The sequence below is a fragment of the Nomia melanderi genome, chromosome 8 (assembly GCF_051020985.1).
Source record: "Nomia melanderi isolate GNS246 chromosome 8, iyNomMela1, whole genome shotgun sequence".
NCBI lineage: Eukaryota > Metazoa > Arthropoda > Insecta > Hymenoptera > Halictidae > Nomia > Nomia melanderi.
The window spans coordinates 6,193,867-6,206,144 of record NC_135006.1 but is presented as its reverse complement, the minus strand read 5'-3'; the positions used below and the strand labels follow the sequence as shown (position 1 = coordinate 6,206,144).

Genomic DNA, 12,278 nt, shown 5'->3' with positions numbered 1-12,278 from the left:
TAGGTAGTAAGAATCGGCCCGGATGCGCGATGAATTTCACCGGCAACCAGGCGATGTTTTCTCATTTCACATTCTGCCCGACAGTTCTCCGGGATGCGGAAAGTCATCTTCGGCGTGTACTTCGTGGTGATCTTCCTATTCGCCGCGGCCCTCATCGTCATCACGGTCCTGGCGCCCATTGAGGAGTCCTGGGCCAGCTTTACCAGCACTATTAAAAATTATTAAACGTTGCCAATGAAGGATACAGAATCCGCAGGACATTACATCGCCCGATTGACTATGAAGCATCAAGTCTGGACTGAAGCTTTCGGTGTTTCGTGGCAAGTTTCGAACTGTTTTGCACTCTCCAGTGATTGTCTCCATGTAAATCAGCTTGAATGCAACGTACACTGGCGAAGCGCGCATTGTCGTTTACGGGACTGTATCGGAGTGCGATTCGTATGATGATATTGTTTGACTACAACGCTGGAAGGAATTAGCAGAGACGGGGACCAGCACGTATTATCATACAAGTAGTGACGGCATAGAGAAGTGACGTAATTTAATTGTTAATACGACAATAGAGTACCTTGATACACACATCGCCGCGCGTTTTCTCATCTCAGACTGACACGGAATTTCTTGAAAATCACATTAACGCATCCGTCCATACACTCGCGACTTGCACGGAGTGCAATCGAACAACACGTTCGTTGTTCGTTTAATCGAGACCAGGAAAAGGCATTATAGATCGTCTAGAACCCTTCGAAGACATCCGTTCATATAAGGTGCTTTAATATTTAAGTTCGTGTTCATTGATAGTATATATGTTCACAGAAAAAAATATATATATGTATTTATGATAAAATTTACAGTATTAGATTTTATAATGTATTTTTGATTTTTACACCTGTCTAGGTTAATTTTTACTGCGATCGGTATTAGCCTGCGCGCTCTTGACGTTACGAGACCGTGTCAGGCTGACCGATAGCGTAGCGTTGTTCGTGTATGTTATTGACATTGTTAATAAATAAAATATATTATATTGGTAAGAGACGCACAATGTGCGGTGTGTAACGTGATTCTCGGCAATTGAGTTGCCGCTCGGCTGCTCCACGCGAGGCTCCTCCCTCTCGACACGTAATTTTTCCCGAAGTCGCCGCATCGTTAAGACAATTTCATTCCGTCGTAGCCCCTTCAAGATTTTCGTCGCTTTGAGTTTTCCCCGGGAAAGATTATCCGTTTATCGTCCAGGTTCTGAGGAACGGGACGGCGCGGCGGTTCAACTCGATTAACTGCAAGAGGCTGTTGTTAATCGGTTTAAGCGGAATCTGAATTTACTTAAACGATAAGTGAAAGTCCCGGGCTAAGTACGGCCACCGGTGCTTATTTCTCTTTCCGGTCGACAGTCTCTCCTATCCTAGTTTACCCGTTTTCTATATTCTTTTATTGGTTTTCGAAAATTTCTACCCGATCCGACGTGCCATCGCCGGTTTCACGCTCTTTGTATACGCGTTCATTGTAGAAGCTGATTGTTAACTACAGATTTCAATTCGCCCGCTGTGACACGTTATTGTTCTGCATACCGCCGAATACCTGAATAGGCGATCCCTATATTTTAAATCAGAATTCCGGTGTGTCCAGCGTATTTGTTTGACTTTTAATAATGTACGATTCAAAATAACTTGCCGTGGTTTCCGTAATTGAATTTTTAAGTCGGTACACGATTAATACGATGTCGATCGTTTACACTTGAATATTGTTTAGGTGAATTTTCAATTACCGGTTCATTTGCGAAGAAAAAACGAAATGGGGATCCGTTGTGTTCATAACGTGTTTCATTGCGTTACTAAGCATGAAGTACAAAAATTACCCGATTAATATATTATTGGTTAACACGCAAATATTTTCAATCTAATAAACAGAATGCTGTTGATCTTTCAGTGAATTAGAGCACCAAAATTGAAATGGGATATGTTCGTTTTAAACTATTCCATTTTTAAAATGATTGGTTTGAAGAATATTCGGCTGCATCGATGAATCTTTGGATGCGGTACCCAAAGCGCTTGCAGGCCCTAGGTATTTACATTTTCATTATTCTAATGAAAAAAAAACTATAAAATTACAAAATTTTAACATTTTATTCTAGTTTCTTCAATTTCCCTCGCATAAACCGCTATCTATTTTTCTCTAAAAATATAAAAACTATCAGAGTCCCTACTTAAATAATTAAGTCTCCAAAATACACTAAATCGCAACACAGATTCTTTTATTATTTTTCTAAAAACATTACTATTTATTTCTCCAAGAAAAGTATAAAAAAAGAATGTAGTTCTCTTTGAAAAAATAATACTCTTAATCACGGAATAAATTAGTCATCTTTTCGACTTCACAACGTTACCAGGGCGTGTCACAAAATGTTTTTATATATTTCAAAAATATATTTTCGTCGAAGCAACGAAACCGATTTTTCCTCTGTTTTTCGGATGGCGACGGCCCTGAGCTCCGATCGGGAAACAGCGTTCGGGGTGGAATGTTTTCAAGGGGTTAGTAACGCGCTTCGGGAAAAAAATGGCGGCCGATCGAAGGCGGTGGCGTTATGACGCATGCCGTACGGCGACGCTCGGCGTCCCTCGGCGGCGCCACCGTCGACCAACCCCCGCAGTTCGATTGGAGACACCGGCCGGCATCGACGGCTGTTGCGGAGCTCCTTCTTTCGTCGAGTTCGCGTGTGTGCGAAACTCCTTCTGGACACCGCGTTTCTCTTCCTTTTGTCTCGAGGAACGACCGTGAGACCGTTCCGACAGGTACGACGATTCGACGGTTACTCGTTTCTCAGCGGCATTCGAATTTCACGGTTTTTCTCTTCTCTTTCCCGACCATCCTCGCCTACTTTTCTTTTTCACCCGATACGTTTCTTTTTCTATAGCGCAGGCAGCCGTGATAAACCTATAAACACTTATTCCTAGACACTTTCACACTTTATATTGCAAATTATGTTTCACGTATTTCTAAATTCCTCGTTTATTCAAATTTAATTCTGAAGATTCATCAAGACGGTTTCCATTTTTTATTTAAGTGTCAATGTTACACTTCCAGTGACACCACTGCGTTTCCGGTTCCGCTTACAAGCGGCGAACTTTAACAGAGGTTAAAGAAGCTAGGGGAGCGCAGCTCGAGGCACTCGTCAGTTGCCACACGAGCGCAAGCTCAACGGGTCGCGTCGAGGAATCGCGTCCGGTCAAGTCAGTTGTTTATTTTCTTTACCGGAAGTCGTGTTACTTCTTAACCCGCCAAATCGACGTCTGTTCGGGTATCAGTTAACCTAAAACCGTCCGGCTCCGGTATTCCTTCGCGCAACCGTAAAATTTACGAGTATTGACGATCGGTCCAACCGACTGTTTTGCCGGGTACGCAAATGGACATCCTTCCCCTTAAAATATTCTCCTCTGATGGGAGGTCTCTCGAGAATTCGGTGAAAGATACAGGCGCACGTCGCAGCACACAAAGGCGCCCGGTATATCAGTTTCGTGCCCGCGTATTTGCTACTCCACTTTTCCGTCCGCGAAAGTGCATTTCCCTTTGAGCCGGACTGGCCAGTGAAATATGCGTATCGATATATATTGATATGCATACGGTGTCGAGTGAATTTGCATCGGACATCACTGGGAAAATAGAGATCCTTTTCTGCAGTGTCCGGTGACGGATAACGGGAACCGTAAATATCGCGAAGGTTCTCATTACACGCGAGAACGAACGTTGAAACTGTAGCGAAATGTCAAAACGACCGTATTCCTTTCCCGTCGAGGACGCCGGGTCGAGTTGAAAGAAAACGCCGCGGTCTGGCTGCGCAACTCTGTCACACTGTACCTGTATACGCGGCTGCTTGTGTGCGAAGGCACGAGGTTGGCCGGTCGATGTTTTTTGATGCACCGGCACACATACCGACAGCCGGAAGACAATTGTTCAGTTTTTGTCCAGTTGTTGTTGTTTCGATACCTGATACGCTTCCCGTGTCACCTTGACACGCGTTCTCGTACCGCCTCATACCCAGTCGCTGCGAAACGGTTCACGCTCGCGTCTCGAGACACTTGACCGAGTGTCTTCGCGTTGTCCACAGGAGAAGCAGAGTAAGAGAAAAAAGTGTATTCACTCCGGACATATCATCAGTGTGTCCGAGGTGCTTGGTTGCGCGCGTTTCGCCGTAAACGTCACCGGGCGAGTGTCGAGAGATCTATTGAGGTTATAGTGCGCGTTCGACGGCGAGCACTCGATTAGCGAGCGAGCAATCGATCGAGAAGTTGGTCGCGCCGTCGAGTCGAAATGCGAAAGTGAACACTTGTCTCGGGGCGAGCGCGTGCACGTACATCGCGGGACGATGGCGGAAGTTCGTGTTTGCCGGTTCCTCGTGATCCTCGCGCTGCTCACAGTCGTATTAGTGCTCGGCCAGAATCCAGTCGAGGAGAAAACCACCTTCGAAGCCGCGTTTCAAGGTAAGTCGATTTGACATGTAAATCTGTAAAGTTCGAGTATTGAGCCTAGGACAGCAACTCGGTGTTGTCTATGATACCGCCAAATGCTCGACTTGAACTTGCACGTCTGATGAATTATGTAAAGGCTTATAATTTACTGTATCTTTTAAATTAGTAGAAATAACTGGAATAGTTTGTGGTAATATGTAACTGTCATATTAAACAAATACATTTTAAAATGTCTTTGTAAATGACAATATTTGTTAAAATTCTGACTAAGAACCAATTAGTTGACTGCTGTAGTGTACGACACCATGATCTTGTTTGGGTACGAAACAATAAATTTACTGTTCCTGGGTTAAAAATAAGTTTTGAAATTTTTTAAATCAATTTTGAAATTAAGAAAAAGCATAGAAATTCGAGCGATGATGTTAGGATTGTCAGGATTGATTTGGATCTGGCGCCATCGGTATTTCGAAGAATAGCTTGGTATTTTTGAACCGTCATAGACCACTTGATTACTAGAAATACTACATATTAACGATTGTCAGTATGTTGTCGATAATTAATTGATAATTGACACTGAGATATTGATAGAGAGAGCAGGAGTGATTAGAGTAGAATATAATAATATATCAGTTAGATCTGTTTATTCTCATTTGAGTTTATTGTTGATAAGTTAATATCTGTTAGCTCTGACGTAAATCAGCTATTTAATAGTACTTGCGCTTGGTCGAAATTTGAATTCAGTTTTTGCAAAGGTGGGTTACAAAAAAAGTTATTATATTATGCTTCAACTACGAATAAGGCTTGACTACTGTTTGATTATTATTTGCTTTATCTACTTTAAGTGTAAATGCGTATGTAACCCTAGAAGCTTTTTTATTTGGAAATAAGACTCTATGTCCTTCTATGTTTTTTACTCTATTTTTTCATGTAGATTTTTCTTTTGTAGATAATTCAGAATAAGTTTTGATATTTAGTAATAAATTTTCAAAATGTAATCTTCACTCAATTCCGTGTAATATTATGTCCTTTTAAATACAAAATTCACTCCCTTTCTTTAAACAATTATTTTCACTTGTATAAAGCATGTTTCACTTTAGAAGTCTTCATTGAAAGTAACTCTTAATTAATCTGGACTTTTGAACTACGGACCCGAGATACAAAGCTTAACGATTCAATATTTTTTACTTAACATTTTACGACTCGTGAAGGCAGTACACGTGATAAATGTTTCTGTTCTTGGCAACGAACCCCAGAAAGCCAAGGGTAGCTGCCCCATCATCCCTTTCCACGAAGGAACACGAACAATTCGTCAAAAAGTGAATAATAACTTTCAATATTGTCTTTCGTCAGTAATAAACAATATCAAAATTTTCATTACTTTATTAAAAAATTATAAGACGGTGAAATAGACTCTATACAATTATTTAAATATTTCTGTAGAAAACCGTTAGCCAATTCGGAAACAAAAATTGATATTACTAAAAGAACTGATTAAAAATGTTTCGGTTCAACTCGAAAACAAAATGGCATATTATCGAATCGTTTCGATTATCGCAAACAAGTAGCGCGTATTGTTAATAACGCGGTGCGAACGACAATACTGTCATCGACGAAAATATTATTATTATTCACGCGTAACAAGTGTATTTACAGAGCGCATCGACGTTTATTTCGATTTCGTCGCGTTTTCGTCAACCGCAATGAAAATTTTAATGCCGCCTTCTGGATTTATTTCCCGTTCCGCCATTACTGAGCCATTTGTCATCCCCCAGATGGCCGTTCGGGTAACATTTTTATAACGAACACACGCGTATCCGTGCGGGCTGAAACTTAATTAACGATCGCATATTTGCGAACCGTTTTATCGGGGCTACCGGCAAATGAATCCGTATTGACAGAATCGTTCAGACGCATTACTAAATTTTCGAAACTATTTTGAATACGCAAATGCTCCTGGCGACTGGCTGCAACGGCAAATAGTGCGCCCGAAGAGTGCTCGTGCGATTTCGAATCTGTTTCGTATTCCGTTGCGATTCATCGCCGCGCGACACGCTCGCTCCGAAATAAATCGTTTGTTCGCGTGTACAAATGGCGACGATCGATTTGAATAATTAAATCGTGTTCTTACTAGAGCTTTCTGCGATATTGAACATTGCTTGAAATGTGTCTTTCGAGTGGTTGGTCTGGACATAGAAAACCGAGTATACCAGATGAAAATGTATAATGTAATAGATAAAAAATAGATGAGTTGTTCGAAACTTTGGTATTCTTTGCGTTCTTCAGATGACTAAGAATTTTTCATGAAAATACTTATAAATTAGTTAATACTAAAAGGATGTTGGTCAATTTTTCATCAGCGTTAAAAAATTAGCGTCTTATATGAAATAATAGTGTATGTAGTCATTTATTGAAACTGCTATGCTTTTTAATCGGCAAATACGTAATCGCCAACTTTTAGAAAGTATACAATCATTAGACACAAATACTTGAAAACAGAAAATTGAAGATTTTCCTACTTTACAAAAATGTTGTCAGTAACAAGTCTTCGTTTAAAAGCCCTCAATGAGGCGTTAACGAAAAGATTAATAACAGTTTAAAGCCATATTAGAACGAAATCAAACTGAAACATAAATAATATCCTTACCTTCCAAAAATTCTTTCAATAATAAGTCCATGTTCAAAAGCGGTCGACGAGGCGTTAACACTAGGTTTACCGACATTTTTATATACCTATCTCTATTGACACGAGTCAATTTGATCCATGAACAAAATCACACATTTTCATGAAAAAAAAAACACCTTAAAAACGACATAGTTATACACAATGATTTTATAAATGAAACTATGAAATATATGGATAAAAGTCAGTAGAAGAGGCAGAAAAAAATCTAAATGAATCCTGTAATTTCTCTTACGAAGTTCGAAATGAGTCAAAATGACCCGTCCGGAAAACCTAGTGTTAACACTTAACGGACGGGTCGAATTTACCCTGTCTTTCCCAGTTTCCGGGTATATTTACTAACGCAGCCTACTAAAGATTCAAGCAAAAACGTAAATCTACGTGGTCCGAGCTAGGAAGTCACAATGGAAAAACGTAAATTTACGTGACCCGTCTGTTAAGTGTTAATGAAAGGGTTAATGGCAGTTTAAAGTCACATTTGTACAAGACCACAGAAAAACACAAATTAGAATCGGTTTCTCCTGTCTTTTACAAGAGAGTCGGAAGAAAATAGCAGGGTTGGCAATTACCAGGATCCGAGGGAGTCGCGATTCACCAAAGGAGGCGAAGGGAACGGGATTAGTCGCCGACTGGGTTCGGTTTAACTTCCTGGTTGCGCATTGTCGGCGGAATAAACAATGGGCTCAGGCATTTTCGCTTTCTGCCGCGCGTGATTTAAACGCGACTACATCCCCGTGTCTGGAACCCCGAGTAAACAGCGTATTGCGTCGTGTTAATGTTAATGGCGCACACGCCGCTCCCCTTGCGAGATCTCCGAGGTACCATTTGCTAATAGCCAGAAAGCAATTAATATCACGGTCAGTTGCTGCCCTTTACTCGCCACGGATGCGTGGTGAGCTGATTAGCTGGCTGCAGCCTTACGGCCTAGAAACATTTGCTTATGTCCGTCTATGCTGCGTTGCTCTCATACACATGGAGCCATTATTTACCGAAACAGGAAACGTGGGAGGAATATTTTCCTTTTATCCGGATTCTTTGGAATTTCATTTGCTCTAATGTGCGGGAGCCTTGCATTGTGGATGATCATTAATGTCGAGTAGCGTATTGTTTCACGTTTCATTGTACGTTTGGACTAGGGAATTATGTTGCTTTTAATGAATCCTCTGAATGTGCTTAATTTTACTATGGGAATAATCAAGATTGCTTTTTGCGCGTTTCTTTTTTACAGTTCCTTAGCTAACAGTTGATGAGCGCGGGTTTTAGTAATTTTACGGAGTTCGTGGCTTAGTGCAAAATTGGTCTTGCGTTAATGGTATTCTCGACAAGACTTTTTAATGTAGGTTTTTTAATTGGGGACTGTTGAGTGAAGAAATTTGGTTGTGTAAATTATTGTGTAGAATACAAACAATTTCAATAATTATAGTGGAATACAGGACTAAACATTTTTAGAAAACTATTTTCGAAAATTGATCTAACGAAATTATTATTGTTTGAATGTGAACCCATCAACATGAATAGAAGTTTGGAAATCGATCAAATAAGAATTCAGAACTCTCGTAACAATGAATCCTAAACTGTTGCAAGTAGAATAAGTAAATCATATTTAGGCCTATCAATAAAATGTTTAATTTTTTTTCTTCACATAATCCGCTCGCGTACAGCATAAGAACCATACCAAAAGTCACACAAAATAACATTTCAAACATACCAAGTAGAAATAGTCAATAATAGTCAGACGTCTGAGCAATCTCAATCATACAGGTCGTTCCCTGATAAAAGAATCACGTTCCTAACCCGATTTCGCGGGTTTTGACGAGACTGAAATACGACGCGAAATCACAGAATCCAGTTCAGTTGGATATTTTTCTCCTTTCCATAACACGGGGAACAAACGACGTACATAATTATGTATTTCCATTTATCCTTGCAAAAACAGCAGCCGAAATTGCATTTCCTTTGAGAAACAGTTATCCATATTACCTTCCTCTTCAATGCACCAGTAAACTGTTGTTCCACGCTCGGAACCAAATTTCCCCGTGCAAAGGTTGCAAACAAATCTTCTCGACGTAACGAGCATCGTCAAAAGACCAGATTAAACGTGAAATTGATTTCCGTGCGAACGGTATTCCGATAATTAAATTTTTACCCGAGAGATCGGCCTCTCCACGTGCACCGACAAACATTACGCGCCCGGGGAAGTTGTTCGATACAATCTCTTTCTCGCAGCCCGTTTATTCCGGCGACCATCGGCCCGACTACCTCCAGTTACACGTTAATCAGAGGATCCCAGGCTGCACCGCTTCCACGTAGCGTCGCGACGCCGTCGTCGTCGAAATGGAACGGCATCGCGTAAAATTCCGTGTAACCCAAGCCGTTCTCGGCGAGCGACGGCGTCGGCGGCGTCGGTGCATTTTTATCGGGCGTCTTCGATCCGGTCTCATAAGAGATTTTATCGGGCGCGCCGATGAAACTCTTCTCGAGTGCATTTGCGAACCGATGATTGCTTCTTCGGCGGTATCATGTTCGACGAGGCGCCACCCGGCTACCGGATCGCAGCAGAAAATAAGCAAACGGTAAAGAGTCTTCCCCCGTTGTCCTTTTTCCTCTCCTTCTTCCTTCGGGGGATCTGAAACCGGCATGATTTTGGTATTACGTTGGCAAAGCTGCGCTGAAACGAAGGTAGGTTGATAAGTGTCTCGCCTTCGTTCAACATTGCTGTGGTTCTTGATGTTTATGTATTTAAAATATTGTTGAGAAACCAGGAACGCGTAGATTGGTAAAGATTTTTTTATTCCTTCGAATTCGACAGTACAGTGAGTGTAGAAGTGTACATAGTGGAAAGTAACCTCTATTCTTGATAAACTTGATTTTGAAGGTATTTTTAGAAATAATCATGCTTTTGGTATGGGTATTGTAGTATCTAGGATTTTTACCTTAGGATATTTTTAAGAAACGTGAATGCGGAAATGCGTGTGAGCGAAGAACAATAAAAGAGGAAAGTCTAACGGTCGAGGGAAAATGGCCCGCACAACATCGCAAGTACAAAGTTTTCAGTTCGACTTTGAAGGAGTATGTTTGAGCGTTTGCAAAGAGTGCGAGCGAGAAAAATGATTGTGGGGGAAAGAATGATTTTTGAGTGCGAATATCCGAAAGAGAGTCTGTGTAGAGGAAGTTGTGCGTTGGCCTTTGTGACAGTAAGTTGTGTTTTGTTTTACTTATGTGGAGCTAGTATATAGTTTCTAATATTTGGACTTTACATTGCTTAATTATTAAAGTATGTATCGATTTTCTAGGTTAGAAGTTAGCATACCAAATGCGACATTACTTATAAGATGACTTGATTATATTGATCATTAAAATGACTTGGTTATATTAATTCCTATACTAATTGCAAACACACAAACAGAAAGTACCAATATAATATCCGTATTTTAAGTTTCGATAGGAGTCTCGGTTTTCTTCGCAGGGAGAGATCCTTGGAAAAGGAGAGATGAAGGGGTAGCAAGAAACAGGGTATAAAAGTAGAGCAAACAAGAAGGCGGAACGAACGAAATTCGTTCGTTTGGCGGAAGGGCACGTCTTTCCCCCCTTTCCTACTCGAAAATACATAATTCACCGGTGTTTGCTGCGGGACTAGCATCGATCGATCGTTAATCCATTTTCCTTTCTACGTTGCCTATTGTCCCGAGCCGGCCAAGAATTACACCTGGCGAATGCCGTAGCAGCGGGGGAATTAACGCGGACCTCGCGATTTCGTTTTGTCGCGCGTTTTAACTCCCCCTGTCGACTGGCTGCGTTGCTCTTTACCCGGCCCTTGTAAATCCTCCGGCTTTTCGATACGGTTGCCATTCCCTTCCCCTGTTCTCCTCGTTTTTAGTAGTGGCAATGACCATTGTTTTAGCCCCGTGAGTGCGTTCAATGGCTTATTCCGGACAATGGAATAAATTGGCCGGACCGAAGCTGCGGCGAGCTACCTGATGGAATGGATTGTTAAATTCGTCACATTTATGCGCGTGGACGGAGATTTTTTCTTTTACCGTCGAACGAAAAGGCGAATCGTGTTTGAGGATTGTTGCGATACGGGTTGTTCTCTTGCAATTTTCGTTTTCGCTGTAGAATTTAGATTTAACCAGTTAACTGCGTTTGACGAGTATACACGTTATCTTAAAACTTGAAATGATACTAATTCTTTTAATGATGAATTATTTATTCTTTCAGTTAAGTATGTAATTCTCCTTTCTTTTGCTTTGGTTTTTCATTAAAATATATCCTAGGTGCATTCGTCCTGCGTTTGATCAGTATACACTTCATCTTTTTATTTCATTGCGCGCAAAATGAGAGATTTCTGAAACTAAATTCCACAGTTAACAGGTTAAATGCACGAGAAATCGAATTTGGGTATTTTGGTCTAAGGAACTTCGTTGAAGTTACATAGTCTTGTTTGGATTTCAATTGGAAGAAACAGCTTTAACATCAATTAAGTTCAGTCTTTTTACTTATATTTACCGGTTAACTTACTAAGTAAGGAAATGAAAATTATTTACATTACTTGAACACAAGTGTAACCGCAAGACCTGTTCATTGTTAGGTAACCTACTGATGGTGATGGATACGAGACGCAAAGCAGATTCATTATATTATGCATAATATCTGTATATAGAGAATTAAAATATTCATACTCAGTGAATTTATTGTCTCCAAAAGTTCACATTTTTTTAAATACAAAGTATAGTCAAATAAAGGGTGGCAAAATTCACATTTCAGTACCATATTTTTTAGTCCGGCGACCAGTCCATGCTTATAGAAGACTTGTGTCAAAGTGTTAAATAATTTTTCCTGCGAAATTCAAATGTCCTCTTTAAGTTGCCATTTCTGAAGCATCAAAATTGTTCCCGGCTCCAAATCTTCTTCCCGACGTGGCAAGCCGCAGGAACATAGGGGCACATCGAAAACCAGTCGTATCTTTCCGTGCGACTTGTTATGTTCTAAGGGAAGCTTCCCTTATCGAATGCACAGTTTCGTCGCGCGTTGATATTCGTCGCCCGAACGCCGCTCTGAAATCTTCCCGAAACGAGAAAAATGTCCTCGCTCGACGCGGCGAACACGCTATACGCGTCTCGCGAATGTTTACATGTCGT

At 40.8% G+C, this 12,278-nt stretch overlaps 2 protein-coding genes across 7 annotated transcripts in view; both read left to right on the top strand.

Annotated features, from left to right (window-relative positions):
* LOC116426572 (putative ferric-chelate reductase 1 homolog) overlaps window positions 1-1,031 on the top strand; it is a 36,120-nt gene extending 35,089 nt beyond the window's left edge. For 2 of the 3 annotated variants that reach the window (XM_031975689.2, XM_031975688.2), the window contains exon 12: window positions 85-1,031. In XM_031975689.2, coding sequence (XP_031831549.1) covers window positions 85-225 — 141 coding nt within the window. In that variant the 3' untranslated portion in view covers window positions 226-1,031. The remainder of the gene's footprint in view (window positions 1-84) is intronic. The other variant, XR_012999231.1, reaches the window with a different exon arrangement.
* A 1,617-nt stretch (window positions 1,032-2,648) lies between these two features.
* The window catches only part of LOC116426547 (pikachurin), a 294,970-nt gene continuing 285,340 nt past the window's right edge, over window positions 2,649-12,278 (top strand). For 2 of the 4 annotated variants that reach the window (XM_031975636.2, XM_031975635.2), the window contains exons 1-2: window positions 2,649-2,786; window positions 4,100-4,472. In XM_031975636.2, the coding sequence (XP_031831496.1) occupies window positions 4,358-4,472 (115 nt within the window). In that variant the 5' untranslated portion in view covers window positions 2,649-2,786; window positions 4,100-4,357. Of the gene's footprint in view, window positions 2,787-3,960; window positions 4,473-12,278 lie in introns of all 4 variants that reach the window. The other 2 variants (XM_076370219.1, XM_076370218.1) reach the window with 2 other exon arrangements.